This window comes from Nesoenas mayeri (assembly GCF_963082525.1).
Source record: "Nesoenas mayeri genome assembly, chromosome: 10".
NCBI lineage: Eukaryota > Metazoa > Chordata > Aves > Columbiformes > Columbidae > Nesoenas > Nesoenas mayeri.
The window spans coordinates 23,620,113-23,647,763 of record NC_137560.1 but is presented as its reverse complement, the minus strand read 5'-3'; the positions used below and the strand labels follow the sequence as shown (position 1 = coordinate 23,647,763).

At 45.1% G+C, this 27,651-nt stretch overlaps 1 protein-coding gene across 2 annotated transcripts in view; it reads right to left on the bottom strand.

Annotated features, from left to right (window-relative positions):
- GRM7 (glutamate metabotropic receptor 7) overlaps positions 1–27,651 on the bottom strand; it is a gene marked incomplete at both ends in the record, with an annotated part of 242,321 nt that overhangs the window by 100,833 nt on the left and 113,837 nt on the right. For both annotated transcript variants that reach the window (XM_080350516.1, XM_080350517.1), the window contains 2 exons: positions 5,503–5,657; positions 6,473–6,614. In XM_080350516.1, the coding sequence (XP_080206642.1) occupies positions 5,503–5,657; positions 6,473–6,614 (297 nt within the window). The remainder of the gene's footprint in view (positions 1–5,502; positions 5,658–6,472; positions 6,615–27,651) is intronic.

Here is a 27,651-nt window from a genome sequence, read left to right as displayed (position 1 = left end):
AAAGCTCGCTGGCGCATGTCTGTCTGTCTGTCTGTCCCTGCATATGCACAGGCAGGAGGCAGTGAGGTTCAGCACTAAGGCAGGAGACGATGAGCTTCAGCCCTAAGGCAGGAGGAATCCAAGCTGATCGTAACCCCCAGAGTGATTTTCAACAGGCTGGAATCGATACGCAATCAACTTCTCACGCCTGCCAGTGTGTCTTGGGTTCCCAGGTAGCGAGGGTATTAATTTACATTCAATTAACGGCTTTGTCAGCATTAAGAAAGATACATTCCTAACAAGTTTGTGGGTAGAACGGCGGTGAACACTGTGTGAGCGGTACAGAAGAACAAAAAGGGGAATTCTTCCTTCACCCGCGCCGGGTCGGCCAGCAGCTTCCTGTAAGCAGCATTAAGTGCCATCTGAAAGCGTCTTTTTGACAACATGTACGGGATGAAATAACAAAAGCAATATCTGAGAGCCATTAAATAGCGAGATATAATTCCATTCTCATTTTTTCTTAACTCACTACTCTTCCATTTTTTGTTTTTCTCAGGGTTTAACACTTTCCCCCCACCCCAAAAGAAGCAAATTAGCTCTTGTTGGAAATAAACCCAAAACATCAAAAACATGATTCACCATCTATTTAGAAGACAAACAACCAAAGAATTCAAGGACAGTTATGCTGGTTCACAGCACTTGTTTTTTTAAATAGCCGTGCATGCATCTGATCCATCAACCTCCTGGCCAAGAGCTCCACGAGGCTGCAAACCTCGGCCACATCCGCAGCTTGCCGGCACGGAACCACTCATCCCAAATCTGCCTGAATCCCATTAATCAGCTGCATCAAATTCTGAACTCAGACCATAAAGGATATTTTTCTCATCATTTGCAAAGCATTTTGCCAGACTTTCAAAATAAGAAGAATGGGAAAGAAAAAAAAAGGGTGGGAAAACAGTTATTCTGAAGCCCAAGATCATCAGCTTGACTCTGTCCCTTGGACCTGAGCATCTTCTGGACACACACCATCGAACAGCTTCCCATGTTGAATTTGGCAAGTGCCGCTCTCCGTCTCTCCCACCGCAGATTATCTCCTTCTCACGGGCAGAAGGAATGGCTCTTTCTCCAGGAAAGAATTTACCAAGTCCTGACTTTGAATCTGCCTGCTGGGGAGAACTTCAGTTGACTTCTGGGGTGGCAGTATCATCATCTTTCATCAGAGGGTCGTCCTGGTAACTCTTCCACACATCTATGTGCTGCCATAAAGAGCTACCCCAGGCAGTTAACACTGATCATTAGATTTGGGTACAGTAGCGATAACAAGAGAAGGAGATGCACTGAGGTTTATTAAATCTACTGAAACACAAAGAGGTAAGGTGGCAGCGGAATACTGAAAGGTCAGTTTGTGCTTAAAGAGATTAGTGTCGCAGAAGTTCATTTCCACCTGCACCGAAGTGGGGCTGCAGTTCAGCTCAGCCATCATCTGGGGAGCCCAAAGCTGGAACCATCGTCCAGACCATGAGAACACAGGGACAATTCCCACATTCTTGCTGGTTTGGATGGTCTACAAAGCTTCTGGGACTTCAAATGAAAAACGCGACAAATGAACAGCATTCTCTTTGACTGTCACCGCTCCAGGAAAGCCAGCGCTGGGTGATCTGCTGGCCTGAGGGCACGTGCCTCCGCTCAACCGCCACGCTTGCTTCTCCAAGTCTCAACCACGTTTTCCACTGTGCTCCTGTTTTCCCTCTGGCACTTGAAATTTTGGGAACTTGTTATACTTGCCTCAACTTCTCCCACTTTTCCACAGTCCCGATCGCATCATTTCTCCATCCCAGCCTCCTTTTGCTCACCCCAAATCCTCCCGTCGCTGTCTCTTGCTCCTCTTGCTGCATTTCACCCTTTCACTCCTGCTCTCCAACACCGAACTGACACAGGAATCTCCCCCTGTTCGGTTCATCTTTCTGTTTGGGTGAATGAAGAAGAACGGGGGGCTCTGGGGGACAAAGCAGCAGCAGGAAAATCCACCAAACGCATTCTGAACAAAGACTTTCTGTGTTTTGTTTTCTGTTGTGTTGCTGTTTTGACAGATGTCAAATGCAAGCGGAGCCACAGATGTTCATCGCTTCTATGTTATTGTAAAATGAATGTAACAGTAATAATGGTACATCCCATTCAAATTTTAATTAGAAAATACACCTTTTGTCTGTTGCTTAAACTGCTTATTTTTTCTTATCTTCCAGGACTAACACTCATGCTCTGGTTACACCGCAAGTCTTCACGAAAATGTTATGAGGATACACTCTGAGAAAAAGACTATTTGAAACAAGGCATGTGTCTGCAAACGCTTCCACATGAGCATACACTCTGCTTTTTTCCCTGAAAGCCATGCTAAGCCTTTCAACTCAGCTGATTCCTGGTTCAGTTTGAGCTGCAGAGTGTTCCTAATGCAAGTTTCCAGGCGGCAATGGCTATCTCACGGTGCGCCCCCTCTGCCTCACTCGCTGCTGCCGTTACACAAATAAAATGCAACTTTATCCTTTCGGCATAATGACAACAAACACAATCAGGCTATATTAAGACTGACTTTTAAGATTAATGAATCCAGTTCATGTCATGATTTCCTAATTACTCCATGGGACTATGGCAAACAAAGTCTTGTCCCAAAAGCAACATCAAGTATCAAGACAGATTGCTGCGTATCTGGGCTTCATTCTTGTGGGAAACTGCAGCAGGTCTGTGGAATCCTTGACAGAAAATATGGGAGTAGAGATCAGCCTTGAGATATGAAGATTTACCCTTGAGAAGGATGGGAGTAAAGGAGTATCTGGAGAGAGGAGAGATGTCCCCGTGAGAGAGAAGGGGATAGAAGAATAACATGGATGATAGAAAAATTAACCAATGAGATGTTAGTGTTGTAACTTGTAACCAATAGTGAAAAGACACATGAACTGGTAGAATTGTATAAAATGCACTTGTAGCAATAAATGGCACCTATTACTTTCATCTTGAAAGAATTTGGTCCATGTCGTTTGTCCGTCTCAACCACAACACATTCTACAAGCAACTGGAGTCGGAGGCTGCTGGGACGGTCCCATCGTCACCGAAAACTGGAACATCACGTGGTGTTTATGTGGAAACAGACCAACACAGCAGCGTCTCACATCTCTATTTGGAAATGAGGAATCATGGCCGGGGGAGAAGAGTTATCTGAAAAATGCCTTTTTCTATAGAGCGACTGTTTCAGTTTATGACTTTTACCCCTAATAACTTTACAGACATAAAAAAATCTGACAATCCAAAGTGCACCGTACGCACTTAAACATGCAGGTGCATCAATTTCAATGCAATTTAACACTTCCTAGCTTCCTCTTCGCAGTGACCTTTGTCAGGAAGCTTTAGCGTATTGCAAATATTATTTAACACAGTGATAAAAGGAAATAATAATAACAATATGTTTCTGAGGAGTAAGATAAGGGTAACCTCATTCATGACTAATGAAGAAGTTCTCAGCAAACACAGGGAGCATTAAGCTGGTGTGTAAGTGCTGCCATGCCCTGGAGCCTTTGGGGCTGGATCCTGCTCCAGACGCTGCCCTTCAGGGGCAAATTGAGTTCCATTCCCCTCATTTAGTTTGTTTCCATCAATTTCTAGGGAAAATCGAGGCTTCTTATTTCATTTATTTTATGTGCTCATCAAAAGAAACGCATTACTAAATTTCAGGAAGCAGATGTTCTTTGCTGGATGATAAAAGAATAACATTAAAGCGCCTCTTTCCAGTTCTCTTGGATTCATAGCCAAATGAAATTACTGCAACAACACAGAGCAAAACAAAGCAGCAGGCTGAACGCAAGCGGGGCAGCCGGGCTGCACACGTAACAGCCTCGCTGAGCAAGAAACGCTCATTCTCAAGGATCGCGTATTTCCGTAAGTAACAGATTGCACTGGGTGCTTCTCCTAGAGATGGGACAGAATCAGCCTGGACCTCCCGAGTGGCCACGGAGCCACCAGGAGACATTCGCTATTGGCAACACACAGCTCACGGACCTCAAAATACGTATCTGCTCTATGGCAGCTGCTCCTGAAGAACGAACACAAGTATCTGCACAGGCAAAATGGAATTTAACCATCACAAGTAATCACGCAAACTACCTGACGACAAGTGCCAGCTGCCACTGGCCGACTTCTAGGCAATACATTCACCAAATAAGAAGATATTGGCGGGCTCAATGGACACTTTTTTGCAGACACACTACATACACTGATATTTGTAACTGTGATTTAACCGACTTTCCATATCCAAACGTTCCACTCTATCATTGCTTCCTGTGTCCAAAAGCAAACCTCATGTTTCCATTTATGTCCAATGTATTTAATGTGTAATATAGAATGAAAATGTTTCAAAACAACCTTGGGAAGTTTTCATTTCTGTGTAGTGTTGACAGACTTTTTGTTTGTGTGTCGGAAACTCTCAGGGACAAAGAATACAGACAGTATGAAAAGATTATTAAAATATCCTGGGTTTCAGAAACAAAACACTTCATTGTCTGTCAACTTAACCTATTTATGGAGAAAATACCACGTGAAAATGCCTCCAGGGTTTAAAAAATTTAAAAGGATAAAGCGTATTATGTACCTGAGAAGAATAACTAATGAAGCGGCAGTGGGACACAGTAAAAAGGAATGCAAATATTTGATTTTCCAGGGAGTGAAGACACCAGAACCCATTTTAATGTGTCCAAGGGCTCTTAGGAGAGCCTGCCCGACACGGTGCCACGTGCCAGCCCAGCAACTGCTGGGCTCTGCTCAGCATCTCCCTTGGAAAGGTCTTTTCTTTCATATTATAGAGAACACGGACTCTAATCAGCGAGTTGGGTTTGCCCAGAGGAAGCCTTTTGAATAGTTAAGCAAAAGGGATAACAAACTAAGGAAAGATCAGATCAGAAACCCTTCAGAACATGAAGAAATGTTGAGAAGCTAAGGGATTACATTAAAAAAGTTTCCCGTAATTTTTATATCCACATGCATGTGTACAAGTACACATCTTTCTGAAGCAGATAAGCAACATCTAACAATAGAGTGCTTGATCTGAACGAAATTAAAGTTAAGCTAAGTTTAAATGGAAACGCCTGATTTAAAAGTGAATTTATATTCCTTCAGCACCAAACTCATCCACTGCTTCAGAGATGGTACACAAATGGCAAAATGTTTTCTCTTCCTATGGATATACATGATACATTAAGATTATTCTGGTTTACTTTCTTATAAGTGATAAAGGCCCTGTCACATCACCACACTTTCAAATTAGTTCTGAAATTGTGCCTTTAATGAATAACTGCTGGTAGCTTCTCAGCTGTGGAAATGATGGATAGTTTTCCCACGAGGAACACAGACATTTAGGAGAATTTCAGGAGATAAAGACTTACCCGACGTACCTTATACCCCGCATCATAGCATGTCTGCACATATTTATTCAGAAAACACGAGGCAAAATGGCGGGAGGCCTTCAGGGCCAGCCCTTACCCTCGATGGTGGCTCTCTTGGGCAGGATGGTGATGGCTCCCTCGGCGACGTCCTCCTGCTGCAGCAAGGGGCTCACCTTGGAGCCCCACGTGTCCGAGCCCACCCAGAGGAAATGACCCACCTGATCCGCCCGCTTGGCGGCCGCCAGGATTTGCCTGTGGAAAAGAGACACTTTGGTCACAAATCCATTGCATTTAAACATATACGTGCTTGGGAAAAATGGCGCGGTGCAAGCGCAGAATGAGCAGAGAGAGAATATTCCTGTGAGCAACAGAGCTCAGGAACTTCACAACACGCTGTACCACAATCCCCGCAGCACCCACCTCTTTAACCCACCCTAGAGCCTAAGCCTGGAATCCTGATCCCACTAGAACTTAAAGTTTTGCCATTGACTTTACTGAAACTTTATCCTCACTTCTTTGTGTCTCGTTTTGCAGAACTGAGCCTCTCGACAACTGATAATGCCATCACAATTTTAAACTGATTTAAAGTTCTGGAGAGAGAAGGTAGGACACAGGCAAGTGAGAAATGAGAGTCACACTTTTAAAACAGTCTTTATATTATATAAGGAGCAAGGGTTATGTGGTTAAACCTTGAGCACCTTAAGTGGTTGAACCTTGAGCATCCAAGCCATTTTATCACTAGTAACCATCACTTGCCATAAACCAGACTGGATTAATGAATAATACATAGTAGTACGAGTTTGGAGAGAGGGGCATCGTCTCGATGCCTTCTTGAGAGCTCAGGTCAGGTCTGACACCCAATGCATGAGCAACCTCTGCCAGGAAAAGCTTCCGAAATGCTCGGTCCGGGTACCACGAGCAGCATCTCTGGCCCCAGCGCCACGCTCCACACCCCACATCACTCTTACCAATACACATTTCCACTTCTCTATTCATATTCCTATTTGCTTTCTCTTGTCTACACGGCTATCAAGTACAAATTAATTATTTCTCTCGGTCGTCCTTACTTTATGTCCTCATCATTGGCAAAAATAACGATGGCCCTGGCATTGGGGGTTTCTAGGAGCTGCTTGATAATTTTATCGAAGTAGATGGTCTTGTCCTTGCGATCCTGGGGGATTTTCAGGGACTGAGCAATGCAGAGCCCACCTGGTGGAGAAAGAAGAGAGAAGAAAAGGGCCATGTCAGAGCGGAGCACGGGCAATGCAGCGGGAAGCACTGGAAGGGAAGCTCCCGATGGGATCACGGTTCGGACGGAGCGCTCAGCGCTCGTCTCGAGCTTCCCAAAGGATTTACACCATTAGTTTTTTGCACAGATCACTCATTGGGATACACGTAACCTGCACAGCTGGAGAGGATCCTGGATCAAACAGATGTGCAAAACCATCAACATAGCAAAATAACCAAATAAACAGTCTGTAGAGGGAATAAAAAAATACTCAACAATTAACCTGGACACATTGAAACTGATTTAAAACAAACCAAAAGAACAGGCTGAAAGGGAAGTGATATTGACAATGTATTAGACAAACTTTACCCCAGTGAAGAGCTGAGATTCTTTTGACTTTTGCAAGTTGAAGGATATTGATGGAAAATGCTTCCACTAAAATAACTTATCGGGAATAGGAACAGCAGAGGAGTTGAGATCCTGGCAAAGCAAAGATTGTTCGAGACAACCCCGACTCATTCGAATGCCCGTCACCAAATGCGATGGAGCAGCCCAAGCAATTGAAGATAAAGTACATGTCTGGGAACCGGCCTTCTCATAAATACACAGGTAATACTGAAAACAAATGCTCTCAACACAGTAATAGTGCAAAATACACCTATACCAATGAAACACTAGCTTTTAGCAGTTCACGTATTACAGTTATATAGGTTGCTTTAGGAAAAACCAACAGATCTCCAGTGCCATTCTGCTTGTCATTGCTGGCAGCTGAAAACACAACTTTTGCCTTCATTATTTTGTTTCTCAGTGACAGACACTTTCATCTTTTATGACATCTTAGATACCAACTTCCTCAGTATACGGCACAGTGTGTTAATTAACGAAGTATCAGAGACACATAATAAGAAACAGCAGTGGGGATGAGTTAATTAAAAGACAGCAGGACAAAGGAGATATTCACAGATATGCTTTAAAATACAGATATCAAAGGGCAGTTAAATGCCGTAATAGCGAAGGTGTGTGCTACGCCACAGCAAGGCCTGGCCCACAAACACCTGCAGCAGAACCACTGAACATCGTAAAACCAAAACGCGTGCTTTATGGTTTGAAAACTGCAAAATATGGCTCTTTGCAGGTCTCTGAGTGCTGTGCAAAGTAGGTCAGGATCATTTTCCCGTATTTTAGATGTAAAGAAGCTGAGGCGCAGGGGCTGCCTGGAGCCAGGCCGGGTCTGGGGGTACGAGCCAGCCCAAAAATGCTGGGGAAAATACAGATTGGTGGTGGTGGGAAGGAATAAAAGGGAGAAAAGGAAAGGTTGGAAAGAATAAAACAATAATAACCCCCAAGTTTTTCTCTGACTCACACAGAATGTTTCTTTTTGGTTTACAATTATTACAATCTCAAAGCATTGCAACCTGAATTTTTTCTTTAAAAGATTTCTGTTATAATTAACTTAAAGAGGCTTTTAAATCAGGACGGGAGAACTGGGACAGGTGCTGTTCCCAGGCACCACAGAGCAACCACCGCACGACACAAGCAAACAGGCCCCAGACCCCGCGCCCCTGACAGTGACATCTCTACATCCAACAGTCCCTGTGGACAGAGGAAAAAGAAACCCACCCACAACCTGGATCGGATGATCCACTCTTGCAAAACTACTATTTAAAATATCAGCATTTAATACCAAGTAATTGTGACCTACATGATTTAAGTGCTTGGAAAAAAAAAAAAGAGACTGAAATTGTTGGGAAGGCTCTAGCTCAGCAAGCCACCCTGGCAATAATTACACCTATTGTGCGGGTCATGCGATCTCCATTGCCTGGATGGAGAAGCCAAAAATCTTATTATAGTCCATAATGATTAGAGCTGAGCGGAGCAGCTTTGGGCAGAGCGACAGCTGCGGCCAGGCTCTCAAGAGCCGGGAAAAAAGCCTCTAATGCCATGTACAGCTTCAAAGTATGTCATTTCCACGGGTTTTTTATTTAAGAAAAAATAGAGGACTTGGGGTGGAGGAAGGAAACGGTTTGGAATTTGGGAGGGCAGATTTCGGGTCATTTTTGTGATCTGGAGCTTTCTTCTCCCTTTGGTTTCTCTGGTGTGCGCTGCTGCGGGAAGTACCAGAGCTGCTTTTCTTTTAATAACACACCAATAATGGTACCAGCGCAGGGTCAGACGCTGCGTGTTCAGCCCCAGAGCTGCTGGCACAGCCCGTGCTCTGTTAATCCTCGTGCCAGAGCTGGCACAGAGGCGTTATAGCTAAACGGTAAGCAGGAAATACGGATAAACAGCAAATATCAATGATTAAACCCAAATTATTTCATTTATGGTATGGTAGCTCCAATATTTCAATAGATCAGCAGCAGAAATGACTGGTGTGAGAAAGCGCTCTCAGAAGCAACACTGGGAACAGGAACGGCTGGAGCCACACGAGGCGCATCGAGGGCAAAGAAAAGAGGCAGAAGAAGTGAGACGCAAGAGCAGCAAGACCCGGATAATACAATTCAGACACATTGATGGATATTCTGATTTTAAACCACTAGTGTCGCTTCCAGGAAAGTGACACTATTACAAATTGACTAATATGTGCTCCCAGTCACCAAAATGGGTCAATGTGTATTATTTTCTGATTTGCTTTGTTTTGCTGAAGTCCACACGGGGCAGCATTTGACACCGAGCGCAAGCTCTGGGTGATCCATCCCAGCCCTGCCCGCACACTCACACCAGCACGGCCGAGTGTAGGAGCTCGAATCAAAGCGTTCCAGTCTCCATGGAAAACCCCCGGCAGGCAGACGCGCACATCGTTTTTCATTCCTCAGCAGTAATAGATGCCCAAGGAATTGGGTGTATGTTGTCCAAATGGCACATACAGAATAAGTTTAACTTTCATATTCTCATCTTGCATTCTTCTTACAACAGGAGACACTGGCACAGTTATTTAAGCTGTCAAGCTAATTCACACTACTCCCAAGGTAAAAACCTCCAAGGGAATTAAGCGGTAAAACTGTGAAAGTTGCAAATTAAGGGTTTTGTCACAGGATTTCTGCAGTAATATATTACCCTTGATGGACTGGAGAAGCCGCAAATGCTCTAAATGGCACAAAGCGCTGTGGCAGCTCCGAGTCCGGGAGCCAAGCGCTGAGACGGGGCCAGCCAGCCCCGCACAGCCCCAGCCCGCAGGCTGCCCCGACCGGCCCCCGCAGCCGTACCAGCCCTTGAACCAGCGGGAGACACAGCTCCCCTTGTTTGCCACAGTCCCTTCTGTCTGCCGGGAGGAGAGAGCAAGTAAGAGATTCTGCAAGCAAACGCAAGGGCTGTGGTGAAGAGAATGGATGTTGGAGATGCATAAAAGAGATGAGAGCTGTAATATATAACAAACATCCTTCTAGCAATGCTACAAACATTTCAGTCAATGCTGGAGTTTCAGAAATTCGCAGGAATCAGTATTGAGAGGTGGTCACAACAATGACGAGGCAGTCGGGTCTGTACCAACATCCTTTCTCTCCCAGGCTATGTACCGGCTTTAACATTGGCACCTTCTCCATCCCTCCTGTTGCCAGCAAACCGTTTTGGGATAACAGCAAATCCAGGGCAGGGGCACGAGGAGCAGCCTTGGTAGGCTCAGCCCTTCCAGATGCGCCTTTGTCCAGTGCGTAAGCCGTGGAAACGCGCAACGCTCCATGAAAAGGACAAGACAACACAGCAAACCATCTCCTCAAACAATAACTTGGCAATTAGTTGGTTTTGCAGCTTCTAGTTTTCCCAGTGGCTGGTGCCACTTTGGCAAAGGGACCCGATTGTTTGGGATTGCTCCCGCATGACAATACGAGCAGCGCTCTGGGCAAACACAGAAACGCTCACATTTCAACCCAAATCTACAGCACCTCCAGAGGGTGTTTTTGGCAAACAAACAAAATGCCAAGTGAAGTTGGGTCCTTTCTCCCCACCCGGGGAAAAAACAGTTTGTCACCACAACTTTATTTCCGGCAGAAGAGCCCCTTGAATTTTGCCAAGTCACTGACAAGACTCACCGCCACCTCCCTGTCTCAAGAAATGCCATTTCTAGTTAATCCTTGCACAAAGAGAACCTTCCTAAGTTTCACTTTGTTCCTTATAATAGCTCCTACTTTCTCACCTCCTTCTGGAGAACTTTTAATTGAGTGATGCTGGAGACAAGGGAAATTCATCTGAAGTTATTGCTCAGGATGCTGGTAATTAAGGACGTACAAGTGCCTGATTTTTTGGTTTAGCTGCCAAACTGAATAGATCAAATGCTTTTTTTTTTCTTTTTTAATTGCTAAATCTTCAGTTTTTCTCGTTAAAATAAAAAGTCATACAAATTAATTTTACCTAAAATGACAATCTCCACGTAATGTGAACCCGAAGGAGGAGACAAATGAGGAGCTGCAAAGGAGACGCTGGTTTCTCGCTCCCACCCAGTGGCTCAAACAGTCACCCAAAATGTGAGGTTTGGGTTCAGTTTGTCCAGTTTCTGCCAGGAACAAGGGACCAAACCCCTTCTTCCCCCTCCTGCTCGGGATGTCACCTTGCTCCTTTCTCCCTTTTCCAACAGAATATGGATGTGAAATTCTGCTTCACGAGTATCATCAAAAAAAACATTTTGCCATGAAAACTTTTCTAGAGACATTCAAGGAAGCAGGTTTTGAGCTCTGATAATATAAAAGACATTTTGTGAGTATAAAAAAGAATAAAATCCTGCTGCCAAGGCTCAAAGTGCTTTTTCAATGCCTATTTTACTTCTTTGCTTTTGCATTTTATTATCTGGCTATCGACACTAGAAAGGGGACTGGCCCCTTTCACCCAACGGGCAGGACAAGGCCGGGGACGCTGCTCAGACCCCACGTGTCCCCCCCGGGCTGCAGAGGAGGTTTTTCTTTAGGGATCCCATTCCTGCTCTGCTAAACACATGGAGAAGTCAAAACTCTGGTGGAGAAATCATGGCTTCGACCTCCTGATGGATCCCGTGCCGTGGAATAACCGAGAAGCTCATCTTGCAGCAAGAGGTTTGCCACATCAACCCCAGCCGTTCTCTGGGGAGCAAGTCCCAACAGCATAAGCACTGTACAAAAAATGTTGTATGACTTTTTTTTCCACAGGAAAACAGACATGGGCCAGAGATCAGCCACATCACCTAATGCTCCAGTTCCCCGGCAGCTCGAGGACGTTGGGTAGATGGGGCCGTCGCGGCAGCGGTTGCAAAGCACATGGGAACTTGGCAGGAGAGAGAGAGTCTTAAACCCCCCCACCCACCCGCCCTTCGGCTGCCGACAGACCCTGCGCGCCTCGGAAACACAAAACCTCCAGAGAACCCTCCGTGCAAGTTCAAGCAGCCATGCATTAAATTGTTCGGGGTATTAAACACCTAACTCTGGTATTTAAGGGTAATGGATGTACCTGGTAATCAAAGCATTGCTTCGGTATCCATGGATACCCGTGATTATGTGGTATTTTGATTCTGGTACAACACTAAGTACATTATTCTGCTTCCCTGAAATTGTCCAAGAGCTATTTTTCTTATCATCACTTAATTGGATTATCAGGTAGCAAAAGAGACAATTTAACACTCTTTCAGATGATTTATCTACAGAGATACTCTTTTTTTTTGGGAAATTGCTTTTAGCAATACTAAAAACATTGCTTCAGAAAGTTCTGTTTGCTGTTGCCAAGTATTAAAAGGAACTCTCAATTAATTTGATTAATACATTACTTTAAAATTAGCAGCTGCCGAAAGCTGCCTCCTGGATGTTTGTTACAATTACGGGAACAACACGGAAAGCAAGGGGCTCACAGGACGCCTGCTGAAGGCAGCTGAGCGCCTCGCAGGGCTCTTCGCCCCCTCCCACGGATTTATCACACTCACAAGGCGCCTTTCAGGGTAATCACAGGGTCTGACTTTTGCTCTGGTTTGTGCTGAAGAAAAGCTGAGCCTGGAGCCACCGCCGCCTCCCTTGCTCGGCACAGGGATTCTCTGCTGCTCCACCCTCTTCTCCATGGCCCGGCACAGAAAGGCCATGGTCAGTACTGACGATGCCTAAACCTTTTAATAAAAACCCCAAAAATACCAACTCAAGCCCTAAGGGGTTCATATGACCCCTGGAAAAAGCCGCCAGGAGCCGCTGCGGCCCCACCGTGTCCCTGCCAGGACAGGGGACACTCAGCAAAGCCTCTGCAATGAACCCCACAGCGCACTCGGGCAAAGGAATCCAACGGTTTGACATAAGCCTGGGGCAGCCCAAGGAGAGGAATTAACTGCAGAAGAAACAAAATAAACATCAAAGGCATGCAGTATTTTTTGCATATCGTTGTACATTTTATATGTCACAGCTGGGTTTTGGCATATACTTATATATCCTGCATATTCCATTTATTAGCTGCAATAAATTTTGCTTCTAAGCCTCACATATTCTGTCAAAGAAATAGAAACCCGTTGCAGCAACAATGAGGACTGTGTTTAAAGAAGTCACTATCCTCCCCACGTGAAAACTTCGATATCACAATTGAGGATATTTCCCCGGTGAAGCAGAATGACGTCCTGAAGGAACTGGAGTGATAAAGATTATTTCAGCTCGCTCACCGTCAAAGTCCTCAGCGATAAAAGAGAGTTATTATTCAAACAACTGACACAAAAGCCACAAAACCTTCAAAGGACAATCACTGGGCAGTCAATAGGTGACTCGGGCGGCAGGGACACCTTTAACGGGAATTCACATTTATATCGTTTTCAATAAAAACCAGAACAAACCCCCCAGTGTCCACTTCTACAGGACCTTCCATCAGCCTCATGCAAAGAATAACAAGATTTTGCAGCAAGTTAATCTAGTGAAGGAAAATTCCCAGGCAGGTGCCGAACACAGCGACTCCAAACTATGGAAACTGGTTCATTGCTAGAAAAGTTTCTGCCATTCTGTGCAGTCAGAAATCGAAATAAATTAATTCATTCTAACCCCAAAATTGAAATGGACCCAGGCATTTGCAGACAATAAACGTTTTGGACTTCATTGCACCTGCGTTTGTCACAGCTCCACCCAGAACAAATACAGGTTTAGGAGAGGGAAAATTCCAGTGCACGGAGTTATCACATTTTAAGAAAAAAGGGGGCTAAATTAGCATGGATATGCAGAATCCTCAAGAAAAATGAACTTCAAGTAAAAGAAACTGACCCATAGAGAGATCCAGAAATGACAGTTGGGTCCTTATGTCCAAAATTAAAGTTCTAATGAAGTTCTGGATCAGAGTTTTGTTCCTTCACTGTAGTTAATATCCTACTTACCAAGAGTTATGAAGTTCTTGCATACGCCAGTAAAAGAAGTTTACAGCTGCACTGGTGTGCAGAAGGGCTGCAATGGAAACTATGGCTCCATAGTATCGTAAGTCAATTGTAAAAGTAAAATGTGCACTAATAATAAAATCCCATTAAAACGTGAAACTGCGAGTTCATCCAAGGGAAAGCATCCTTGTGAATACACAACAGCTTTTACTCAGGAACTTTCTATTCTTGTTTATTATCTCATTTTTTCACTTTAGATCTCATCATAACCAATGAACAGGTGACCTGAAACTGATACAGAAGACTAATATTTCTAGTACGTTCATTAATGCTTAATTCAGTCGTGTCACAGCTTTGCTGCATGTTTAATGACATTCCTGGCACATTTTATCACCTCCAAAACTGTCCTTTATTGTGGTAGTTAAACACCAGCAATATAGAAAAAATTAAGACTCTCTCTGGAGTCTAAAATAGAAGTTCCAGATCTGCTTCAAATGTTTAAAACACTTTTGTTGTTACAACTTGGTGCCAGTTGTGTTTGAAGGACCAGCCGGGCCAGGACCGGTTTGGGAAGCTTCTCCAAGCTGGGAACCGCTGCTCTGAAGCTGGACAAGCAGATTGTCAGCTAAATAATTACAATTATTGAGGTTTTGGATTTTGCCATATGCCTGTTTCTAACCAGACGTGCCCGCTATCAAGTAGAAAAGAGATACTCCAAAGTCAGACACCAGAATTAAGTGGAAATGAACAGTCTGTGTGGACTTCCCAGGCGCATCTGCGAGATGAACAACCACAGGGCTGCAAAACGCTCTGTATGATCTCATATGGTGCAAATCCAAAAATAATGCGATCCTCCTTCTGTCTCTCAAGAGGCTGATTGAGCCAGACTAAGGCCAGCTCTGCTGCATTGTGCACAAAAATAGCAAAGGCAAAGTTCTCAGAAACAGTGTCAGAACACTTCATAAAACACCGTTTCTTCAGGAACAACTGTAGGCGGTAAAATCTCTGGCTGCGGGTAGAGGCAGAAACAAAGCGCCCAAAATACCTTGTTTAAAAGCACAACATACAGCCGAGCCACGATACAAATCAGAACTCTGCTCACCACAAAACACCAGCGAAGTGTCTCAGCCTTGCGGCTGGTTCATGCACCCCCTGACCCGGCATGTTTAGTCCTAAACTGAAATCTGTGAGAGAAGCAAATGGACAGAAGCCCAACAACAGCCCTTGGCCCCACAGAGCCCCTCGCCCTGCAAAGGCTTTCCTGAGCATCACCAGCCGCACGTGATGCCAGAACCCATCAGTGCGTCACCCAGCACAGCCACCTCCTGGAAACAAGAAGTGATGGATTTGAGAGGAGATTGGACTCCGGGGAATCAAGACAGACATAAACCGCTAAAACATTCCCTGTTTTCCTGCAAATCAGTGCTGTGATTAAGATCCATCCAGCCCAATCTGAGTTCTTCCAGCTCTGAGCCATCGAGGTGATGGAAACCATGGGACATCTCCAGCTGGCCGGGTCCCCTCCCAGCCCCAGCCAGGTGGGCACTGGGCAGCCGGGCTCGCCCCCTGCTCTCTATTGCTTCCCAGAAGGCCTGCCTGCCAGAGCGCTCCCACACAATACCTGCCCAGCCTGCCTTGGCTCCCGTGCAAAAAGCAATTTCCTGCAACCTGCCCACAGACTAAAGAATCCTGCGCTCCGTGACACGGTTTTATTTGCCTGAACTGCCTCTTGGAGCTCCACACTGTAATTTAGGAGACTGCTTAGTGCCGCACTGTTCTTGCAGGGATATTTCCCCCTTAGTAATAATGATGCCACCTCTGGATAGTGAATCGTTATAAATTGCAAGCACAAAATGATCTCTAATGATGAAGCTTTTCTAACTACAATTTGGAGTGTTCCCATGTTCCTAGTTCATTTTTTCTTGGAGAGGTAACATAGCATTTTAGCCTTCTCTCAGTTAATGGTATTTTCTTGGTTGTTATTTATCTGCTAGGGCAAGTAAAGACTTGTCAGTTCTTCAAAGAATGAGAAATCTGGAGAACAGCAATGACACAATGACGAATCTCGAGGAGAAGGGAGGGAGAGGATTAGAAATCTTTGAAGAATACTTTTGGAAGGAAACCTGTTTTCTAATTTTTCCGCCCAAGACCAGACCAGCATTTACAACATGATTTTTTTTCCTGCAGCCAGAGCTGGGCTTGCAAAGGCTCAAGAATAGATAAGGCACATGAGAAGAGACTGATAGTAACTCCTGGGCTTTGAGTTACTGAGGGCAGAAAATGAGACGTGAGGCCAGAGCACAGACCTAAGGTAAACACCCCAAATCAAACAGGATTTGCCCTTTGTTTATCTTAGCCAGAAAGATCAACTGATGTTTTGGTAGGAAAACACATAAAACAGGACACAGGGATGGGGGATGTGGAGGGCTGGAGGAAAAGACAGCGGCTTCCCTACCATTTTGTTTCAGCTGCAATTCCTCGTGCCTCATCCCAAGGAAAGCAAAGAGGTCTCTGACTTCTGCAAACTTCCGGCAGGTGAAGATCTCTTCTCCCCTCTCCTGGGGAACTGCCCTCTAATTAGCACACGCTGTTCTGCTTCCCAGGTTTCACTGAAGCTCTAAGTGATGCTCCTCACACGCTATGAAGCCTCAGCTCTGCAGAGCCGCTGGTCCCTTTTGTATTGAGTTCAAACTGAAGCAAACTACACGTGCTCTAATTTTACCGAGAGAAAACCTCAGTGAGTGTCTGTTACAGAGGCACCCGAGGTTAGTTTAAGGGACAACAGGGTCCAAACCAACTTTTATTAAACCGGTGAGAAACAGGGTTTCAGCACTCCAAAAGTGACTTAAATACAGGTTCGGATATCAGTTGAGGAGAATTATTAAGGGGCAGCAACTAATCCAACAGGCCACAGAGTGCATGCACATGGCTTCACCCAAACAACGCCGGAGCCGCCCCGAGTCCCGGAGGAGCACACGCTGCATGGACACGGAGTGCGGTTACTTTAAAGATACACGTACTCGTAGTGAGTACGGGAAGTGTACACTGGATTCTGCGAGGGTAAATTTATAATACACTCACAATCCTGCGAGGGTTAAATTACTTACACGTGCAAATGTGCACGGAATATTACACGTGCTTATGTGGCAGCACGGGAGGAAAATACACCCGCGATTGTGCGAGGAAATAATTTATACACGTGCTCATATTGAGCACGGAAAGTTACACGTGCAAATGTGCACGAAAAGTATAAATATCCTCACAATCCTGCGAGGGTTTCACTCACCCCGTGGCGGCGCGGCGCGCGCGGGCTCCAGCCGGGGGGGGCAGTTGGGCTCCCGGCGGCAGCATCTCGCTCGTGCTCCCAGAGCCCCGCGACAATGGGCGGGGTCTCGACGAGAGTCCCGTTCCTATTGGCTGATCAGCTCTGACTGGGCATTCCAGAAGCTTCTCTGCACCCCACACTGGCTGTGGGTGCCCCTGGAGCCTCCAAACATCCCCCACACTGGCTGTGGGTGCCCAGCGGCTCCCTGGGCCTCGGCACTGCCTTCTAATGGCCCTGCCCAGGGGCTCTGGGCCAAACAAAAGAAACAGAGAGAGAGGGGGATGTGCCCACTCCTTCCATACTGAAGGAGGGAGGGGGGTTGCATTCTGCCACAGTGTCATTAGCAAACTGGAGTTATGTATGTCCATATTTCATAGCATGAAATGATGAGTAAAGCTGAATAAAGATCTGATTCACACACATTTGCTATCAGCACAGCCCTCTGCAGAGTCTCCATTGCAAATCGTCTCTAGATCAGATTGGCAGATGACAGCTGGAATGGCCGAGGTATCAGAAGCTCTTTTCTGTTGGGTCCTGCCTGGATCCTGATTTCCCTCCGCCTTGCTGTGGTGTGTTTTCTCTGAAAACACGTACACACAGGTCCTGACTGCACGCCGACCGCCGCCTTTTGGGACCCGAGACCCGTAAATTCAGCAAAGCTAAGAATTATTGAAATGGTTTGTGTTTCCAGCAATTGGACGGGGGACGTGGAAAAATAGAAACTAAACTCTTTAAATTCCTTGGCCTTTTCTTGTCTTTCTCATCTCCTTCACATTGGAGTAATGTTCTTAATGTACAAGACTGTGCTTTAATAACCCTCTCTCAGATGAGTACTAAAAATGCAATATAGTTCAATAAAACCACTATTGCAGCATTGCAAAAACCACCCCCCCATCCACTGCCCGGGGATAATCAGTTCAACTTAATGGAGTTCTGCAACAAAACATTGTAAAAGGCGCAGAAATTGGGAGCGAGCTCTTGGAAGGCCGTCCAGGTTTCATCCTCGTGGTGACTTATCTCCTGTAAAACAACCGCTGTTATATCACAGGTACCGAGCACAATTCAGCCGGGGGCTCTGGGGACTCCAATGGGAGAGAACCTCAGAAGATTATTACCCCTGAATTATTTCAGGACAAAACTCCTGAAAGCGGCTTTTCAATGAACAGCCCATTAAAGACAATGTGATTCTCTTAATTTGATGCTGAATCCAAGAGATGTATAAAATATTTGTCAATATTTGGACTACCTAATGCGTTCACCTGAAAGAAAAGGGATTGCTGCAGAAATCATTCCTTCAGTGAGGCCCATACTGCTCCACAAAGTATCCAAAAAAACATTAGGGGTCTTTGAAGTCTTCATTTTCCTTTCAACAAATGGAGTTACAGAACTAGTATCTTTAGCAGGCCAGTTTTTAAGAACCCATCCCTTTCCCTTCACAGGGGAAAGAACAAAGGACAAATAGGCTTTTGTTTTGCCTTTTACTGCGTACGATAAAAGGCCCAAACTCAAGCGTTAGGACTTAAGGGAATCAAACGCACAGATCAGAACGTTTCAGGCTGCGGTGGAGGGACCCCGAGAGATGCTCAGGGACCAGCCCAGAGGGTCACTGGGGACAAGGGCAGGGGGGACTTCACAGGGCTCCTGCTCACGGCTCCACACCTGCCTGCTCAAAAACGTCACCCCAAGTAAAAATGTACGTAAAACCAGCAGCAAACACATAAGCCAAAGTTTTCAGGGTTTGGGGGTAACGCTTCATTTCCAGAGGATATTTCTTAAGCACCAGCAGCAAGCAATGGAAAAAACCTCCTATTTTCCTGAATTGTATTCCTAGGGGAGAATATCCACCACCAACAGCCTGTCAGGATTCACTCCTCGTCCTATAGAGCCCATAACACTTGCGCTACTATAGTGAATATCCTACAGAAGGGGTGCAGGAGCAGTGGCGTAGTGTCATTCCCATTAAGAACTTTGCACTGACACAAACCTACAGACCCAACAGATATTTTTTCAGTGTGCGAGCAGGAGAAGGATTGAATGTCAAGTTTGTCTGAGATGTGTCTCCTGCCGTCCCGATTCACTGACCTGTGCATCCCATTCTGGCTCCACCTCACCGTGCTTCCCAAGGAAGAATAAAAGCCAAGGAGTTCACTGTACAGCAAGAGCTTTGGAGTGTTAAAATACCTTTATCTTCTGATCTTTGGTACTTAAGGTAGTAAGAAATGAGGTCACACCCTCAAATCAATATGCAAATAAATATTTAAACAATCTCTATGCCATAAAGAAGTTTAATCCCTAGAGCTTTTGTGAGAACTTCATATCATAAGGAACCACCAGCAAATCTGGAATTCAGAAGACCAGAGAGACACACACAAAAAAGGATAAGAAAAAATTAATATGCTGAATGTGCCCCTTTCCCTTACTGTTGGGGCACTCATCATATTAGTCTAAATTTAATTAAATTTTCTTATATTATTTGCAGATCAAATTTCACACTCTTCCACCTACACCTCAATGACATGCACCTACAGCTACACTGCTGCGCAGCCCATTATTTCAACTGTCATTTATTATATCTCATGGGAATTTAAGAGATAAAAAGCTCAACTTGATAGCTGAAAACGTACATGTGTAACTAATTAGTATGAAGAGGAATTTTTGCTTGCATTATAAACCCCGGTGCTTCGGGATGTGACCACCCCACCGAATTCTGCCGTGCAAAAGCAGCCCAGCTCGGCTGCTCTGCGCTGGCTCTTCAGCTGGAGGGTGAGCTGGGACCACCAAAAACCTTCAACACTTTCAATCTGGAAGGAGAGATAAGGGGCAATGTATTTTCTCTTGAAATTGTTAGGCCTGCTGCTTCTTTGAAGGAATTTAAATGATGTTCTGAGCAGTAAATAATTTGAATATCAGTTGAATCAATGTAAATTCTGAGAAAAGAGATGTTAACTTTTACTTCACAGAAAATACGCACTCTTTTTAATTCATTTTGTGACTGGCAAGATGACCAAAGTTATCTTGATTTGGCATAAACTTCTGCCACACAGGTAGAAGGAATTAACACTGAAAATTGATTTCAAATATTCCTCTCAGTTTCAAAGGTTTTAAATTAATCATTCTTCCCAATATTTTGGCATATTGGAAGAACTTGATTAGATTGATTCCAAAACAATGACTGAAGCGACAGCTCACCAATTTGATTAAATTTCTCTCCGGCATTTCATGCCTACCTACTCACTTAAAGCTTGCACTAACACTGCAGAAAAGCCGCTTTACTATCAAATCTATTTGAATAGAGAGCCCTGAATTCTCTATTTAAAATTCTATTTCTCGAAGCTGACACACACATCAGTTCATTTCACGGCTCATATCTCTGCGTTATAACATTTACAGATATTTTTCAAACTTTGTACATCAAAACCAAGGTAAGCCATTATAGCCATTTGCTAACCATATCCAATCTCCCCGCCACTCATGCAGGAACCTATAACTCTGTATAGACTCGGATAAATGGCTTTCATTTCAGCAGTAAGGCAGCTCCTCATCATACCCACTCTTGGAATGATGTGGCTGCACAGCTCGTGTCCAGTTCTGGGCTCCCCAGTTTAAGAAGGACTGGGAATTACTGGGGGGAGTCCAGTGGAGGGACACAAAGATGCTGAGGGCTCTGGAACATCTTTGTGATGAGGAGACTGAGAGAGCTTGGGCTGTTGAGCTGGAGAAGAGAAGCTGAGAGGGGTCTGATCAATGGGATCAATAGCTCAGGGTGGGTGTCAGAGGATGGACCAGACTCTGTTCAGTGGTGCTCAACACCAGGGTGAGGGGCACCGGGCACAGACTGAAGCACAGGAGGCTCCATCTGAACATGAGGAGAAACTTTTTTGCTGGGAGGTGCCAGAGCCTGGCCCAGGCTGCCCAGAGCGGGTGTGGAGTCTCCTGCTCTGAGACATTCAAACCTGGCCCCACCTGTGTGATCTGCTCTGTGACCCTGCGTGAGCAGGGGGTGTACTAGGGGATCTGCAGAGGTCCCTTCATCCCCAGCCAGTCTGTGACTCTGGGATTTAAGGAGCAGCCAGGATCTGGCTGCCATCCAGAAAGCTGCTGTGTCCAGCCTTCCAGAGCCCAGCCCAGCTAGGCTGGCGTGCTGCTCTTGGTTCTGCAGCCCCAGAGCTGAGCTCTGGTCAGCCCGGGCTTATCCACAGGGTAAACTCAAGATAACAGGTGCTAGCTCAGGTCACTGCTGAATAAATTACGTCAGATTGCTTTACAGATGATTTTATCCATTTCTTGGATAAAATGTAAAAGTAAGGCACTAGCACCTGCAATTATTAGTGATACCATGGGCTGAATGGCCTCAGGGCTGGGAACTCACTCAACTGCTCATCCATCCGCACTCCAGTCTTCCATTCCCATTTATTTTCTGTTTCTTTTAAAAACTTCCAGAAGAAGCCTATTTAGATTCCCTGAGCCCAGCAAGGCCACGTTGTATGCACCAGCAGCTTCTCAGTCCGTCCCAGCCATCCCATCCTGCCAAATACTCTTATTTTGCACGTCTCTGAGCAACAGTCACTACTGCAGGGTTTAAACATATTTGTACAGAAGCATCAGGTTTTGGCGTGGGTAGCACAGCAGCGGTCAGGGCTGCAAGGCACCGGCCTTGAAGCAGCTTTGCTGCCTGTCACTAACAGAAAGGATTAGGAATAGCCCAAGGCTTAATTCTGCTCTTTCTGCCCCTCGTTGGAAGCTGCTCTGGGCCAGGAACAGACTCAGCATCCAGAGGGAGAGTTTCCTGGAAAAGCAGCTCCTTTAAAAGTCAAGAATAACTTGTGTATACCTTTCCCAGAACAAGGCAACATTGTCTATACAAAAACAGGATAAAAGAAGAACATAATGCATAATTTCAGCAAGCCTGGCTTGATCTGCTTGGTTTTGTTTGTTCTACAAACTTGTTTTGGGGAAATAAATGATTATAATTAAGTTGACTGCATAGTTATTTAGGCAATATCTGTCAAATATTTTGACCAGTTCCACTTTACTCAAGCTGCAAATCTGCACCAATAACTTTAGTTTATTGTGATAAAGCAATTTGTTGAGTCATGCTTTTTTTCCTTCTCCAGCCAATCTTGATTCCCCAGACAGTGTCAGTTCTCCATTTGTTAATCCATATTTAATTTTTAAATCACAAACTACCATGGTTTTAAAGATAAGCTTTAAAAACACCCTCCTACACAGTCTTTCTTGCTGTCTCCCAGGATATTGCTGATAACCAGCAAAAATCATACGCTTCAAATATTAATGAAGAAGCTGCTACTGAAAACTGGGAACTTAGAGGCCAGGTGATTATCGTGTGGAGATGGGATGTAAAACAAACCTGGAGAGACAAGGCTAAGGAGGAAAGGAGGAGAACTGAAGGCAAGATGGAGCCTAAAAGTGTCAAGTGAGGATCTATAAAAATAGATCCATTTCTCGTCAAGCCGGGGAGCAGGGCAGGAGCTCCGCTCTCATGGGTGGGGGTGGGATCAAAGGGCCTCAAATTCCCCCTCTTTGGGAACACAGAAAATGCAAAAATAACCACCAAGCTGTTGGCTTCTCTCGCCTGGAGAGTCCTCAGGACACAGAAACAATTCACAACACGAGACAAACCCGGCCGTCAGCACCCGGCCCCACTGAAATCCAGGCACTTATTAAAAACCCTTGAAAAGGTATTTACCACAGAGCTATTTGTCTGCCTTTGTTGTCAGTGAAATATCATTTGTATGGTAATTTCCCACCACCTCAAATGGAGCCGCAAGCTGCTGTCACCGGACCGAGCCGCTCGGGTCTGTGCCAGCGGGTCCCAGTGCCTCTGGGGACACTGGTGCGGGCAATATGCTGGGCTCAGTGCCCAGTGCCAACAACAGCACCTTGTCACTGCGTTCAACACCCCGAAACTCCCAGAGAATAACACAACCCTTACTGTATGGGAGAAAACCCTTATTTTATATCCTGCCAGAGGTGAGATGGGCACCAATTCCCCACCGCGGGTCTCATCTCTGCAGCGGTTTGCGGGGACGTTGCTGGGAATGCACCCTCATTGCTTGTGTGACACCTGAAACCCTCCTCTTGCAGACTCAGACAGGATCGTTTCCAGAGCTCCGAGTCCACCTGCAGACCCATGGGGGGCACAGACACGTTCCATGGGGCCGTTTGCAGAGTGTTGTGGTCACCAGGGGCTTCTTGGGCTTTGCTCCGAGTGCCAGAGGCACAAGGACCGTGCTCTCCAGCATCTCAGCAAAGCTGTCAAACGCAAACTTGATTTCTGCTACACGGGCACAAGGTTTCTGTTAAAACTACAATGGCTTTGATGATAAATTTTAATTAGCAGTGCTGTTTGCAAAACACTAAAATAATCTGATGGATAAGGGGGATTTCAGCTGGAACAGCAGAACGTGTAAATCCTCTGCCTGATTTACACACCTTAGAAGCAAATCTGGTGTAGTTCCTTCAGAATACTTTTATTTTGGTAGATCCTTACTAGCTCTGGTTGATTCGCATATCCCTTTTATTAGGGTTAAGGTCACTGTCACTGGACACATTTGTCTTTCATGTATCCAAACAATAACATAGAATTCCGAGCTCCTTTACTAAAAATTCTATACTCGCTTTCTACAAGAACAACAACAAAAAAGGTATTCCAGTTTTTAGCTGGTTATGTACCAGTTTGCTAGGACACTGGTGTTTGTCCATGTCACGTACTCATCTCTGCAAAAGGGAGATAATTCCCAAACATGCCATTTTTACAAAGCGCCATATGATCTCTCAAGATCATTGACGTTCCAACCTTTCCCTCCCCATGGACTCTTAGAAAAAGGCTGTTTCATTCTACTGTCATTATTTTAACTTCATTCAGTAGTTTAGAAGCACGATGGACTGTTTGCTTTATCCAGCAAATGCAGATTTCAAAGATTTTCATGTCCTCTGAGCGAGTTGAGAGAATACCGACACAATCCGCGTTTCAAGGCGCTCAGCCTGTGTAGCAGAGGATGCTGTAGTAAAGTATTTTCCTTTCCGCATTTCAACTATAATGAATGTTCCCACAGGTTTTTAAATAAATATAAGGGCTTTCTTTTAAGACAACTCCTATGAGCTGGGGGCACATAATATTTTTACGATATGCTTTCATTCCTAAAAAACCACACAGATGCTGCTGGAAACTGAAGAAGAAAAACTAACATTCAGAATCCCATTTCTGAACTCGCACGTCCTTATCTCCCCATCACACTGTAAAGTACAAGACACTCTCATGAATTTGATGTAACGTCGTGTCAGGCCAGGGAAAGGACACGAGAGGTTTAATCCTCTGCACTGGTTTATGTCCCGTTCTGCTCCATGGTCGGAGAGATAACGTCCAGTAAAACATGGGTCACATCCACCCTGCAGCGGGAATGGGCTGCAAGTGTTTACTTCTTTTTAAATAAATACATGGAATTCTTGATACAATGGTTCAAACGACTCCTCTTAAGTCAGTAAAATGGAGCATCAGAAAAGGGATGTAATGTTGCAACACTCAGTCTCTTATTTCTTAATATCCACTGAGGAAAAAGTGTCTTAACGCTTCGTCACACCTCACTTATGAGGTGTCCTCAATAATTTCATTCAAGTTCATTAAAAAAATATCACAGTTCGCTCTAGTATTTGAATTCAAAACACAAGCTACTTAAACCCTCTTCCATGTACACTGCCGGAATGGGAAATGCACTCGGAGCAGATAAACAAGTGTATATTCATACACTATTTATAACGCTATTGCTATTGGCACCACTATGGCTGCAGCGTGTCAGCATTTCAACCAGAAAAACCTCTAAATCTCAGCTACTAACGCTCTGCTCGGATAAAACGGTTCAGATGGCAGGAGGCTTCTTGTTTTGTCTTATAATTGAAGCACAAAAAGCAGAGGAGTGGGAGGACTCTGGTTTTGCCAGCAGGTGTGCCAGTGCGCGAATGTGCGACTCCTCCCGCAGCCTAAATGGGATCCAAAATAAACCATCTGTACCTGCATGTCTTGTAGACCAATAACGTGATTTTTGCACAAGAAGTCATGAGTGTGTGGGTCTAGCAAAGTGTCAGAAAATAATACTGAATTCAGAGAAATCAACGTCAAAAAGCTTTTGTTTAAAAATTCAGATGAAAGTAAAAATTGGACTCTGTTATTATAACTTCCAAAGCTGCCTATGGAATTCTGTGATACCAGCGAGGGACACACGTGCAGGGCTGCACGGCACGGCGTCGGCACAGCATTGGAGAGAGGGGAGAGGATGTGGTGTCAGGCACCGTGAGACCGGCTGCGAACAGGTTTTCACGGTACCGCCCTTCGGTCCCTCCCCAGGCGCAGGACAGGAACACAACGGGGACAAGAACACAACAGGGACAAGCAGAACGCACACGTAGCTCTGATTATATCACATTTCCCAGCACAGCCCCATCGCTCCACATTTCCCATCAGCTGCGATTGCCTCATCTATCCGATAGGCCACAAATAATACAGAAAGGAGGAGAAGTGTGATGAACCATCTCAGCTTGCCTCAAAATCGCTAACGTCATTTTTACTTAACACACGATGAAAAGAAGATCTTTAAAAATTAATTTTGCTCAGAAACCTTTTCAAATGGAAGCCATTTAAAGGGGTAATTTGGTCTTTGTCCTCCAGGAATATTATTTACCAGGATTATCTTTATCAAGAAAATGATCGCCAGCAGCTGCACGTTTTACTCTCGCGCTGCCTCACCAGGGAGCTGCTGGATTCCTCCCACCATTACCTTGGCATCTTCAGCCCAGCATTCCCCAGCCTGCTTCCCTTCAAAAACACCGCCTAGAGTAAAACAGCAGGATAACATGAGGCTAAAACGAGGCAATGCTTTTGTCCACAGAATGCAGTAAAAGGTGAACACAAAAGTGAGGGAGGGATGAATTAAAAGATGAGTTGCAGGAAAATATTTTCAATTATGGAGCAAAATTGTTTGAGCATATTTTTCCTTCTTTGCATACCTGTTTTGGTTTTGCTTTGTTTTGTTTTTTCCTGCTCTGCTTGTTTACTAGGAAGGAGGGCGAACGGCTTGAGAAGAGATAGATTGAAAAGAATAAATGGAAACTGGAAGGAAGGGTGAGCTGGACATGGGAATGTAACCGTGAAAGACCGATGTCATTCAAACCCCCACAGCACTGCGTTCCGTGCCAGGAAAGGGACAACTCAGTCACCCTGGGAGTGATACCGAACCTGTGATGGAAAGACCTCAGTGGGCTGATGGCTTTGGGAATTAGAAGCTGTTCTGACACATGGCACTGGGGACAGGGTCCTTCCCCCAGCATCATGCCGAGTCAGCACGGTCACTGTTCTCTTATTGGGTGGGTTTATTTCTCCTGAAGACGACACAATGACTTCTGCACACTCTTTAAAAAAATAATGATTTTGAATATGCAGTAATAACTTCCTGGTAATAGAGTTACTCTCTCTGAATAGAACCAGCCCTCTCGCACAGGAAACCTTCACATAAAACAGAGCGGGAGAGCCAATAAAACACCTTCGTCAAGGCCTCTGTGAGATCACGACAAGACAGTTTTTGGAGTAACGCCGTGTTTTCCTTTTCTGTTATCTTTATTAATAGCCCATTCTGCCTCTGACGTGTGACAGCTCTTCTCCTTCAGGAGAATTATAATACATTTTCATGCTAACTGGGCTGAAATGTGTAGGGGCTGTAAATGTTGGTGCTCCAGGGCCATCATCAGGACATCCCACCATGGCCAAGCAGCCAAGATGCTGCTGTGGGACTGGAGCCCATTCTCCTTCCCTCAAAACACTTGGGACCCAGCGCTGGGGCTGATCTGTTCCCAGGCACTGTAGAATGAGCCAATGCATTTAATTCTCATGTCCATCTGTGCAATTTAGAATTTATAACTACCCACTGCACTAATAGAGTAGATTTGGACCTTGCAATTAGACCTCATGCAGCTGACAGCAGATCAACCCAGCAACAGCAGCAAGAAAACTGCCACAACGGTGCAAGTCAGAGAGACCAGCACTGGAAACACTGGGCAGCGCAGAGACTTCTCAATGAACTCATCAAGCAGTCAATTCATCCACTCAAAATAGAAGCTTAAAAAACAAAAAAAATCAGTTAATAGCTTCTAATTGAGAAGGAAGGGAAATGCTGTTTTACCTATCAGAGATCTATTTTTCCCCTGTCCCTTCTTTCTTTCAGTTCACAATTGCCACACACACCTGATCCACATCCTACACACACATAAACTTCAGTTTTATGGCTTCAGCATCTCTTATCCAAAACCCAAGCAGCTTTAGGGTAGGAACCTGATCCTATCCCAGTCCAGAGCCAAGTTCAAGGCAGCTGTGCAGCCACGTGCCATTGCAGCCGCTGTC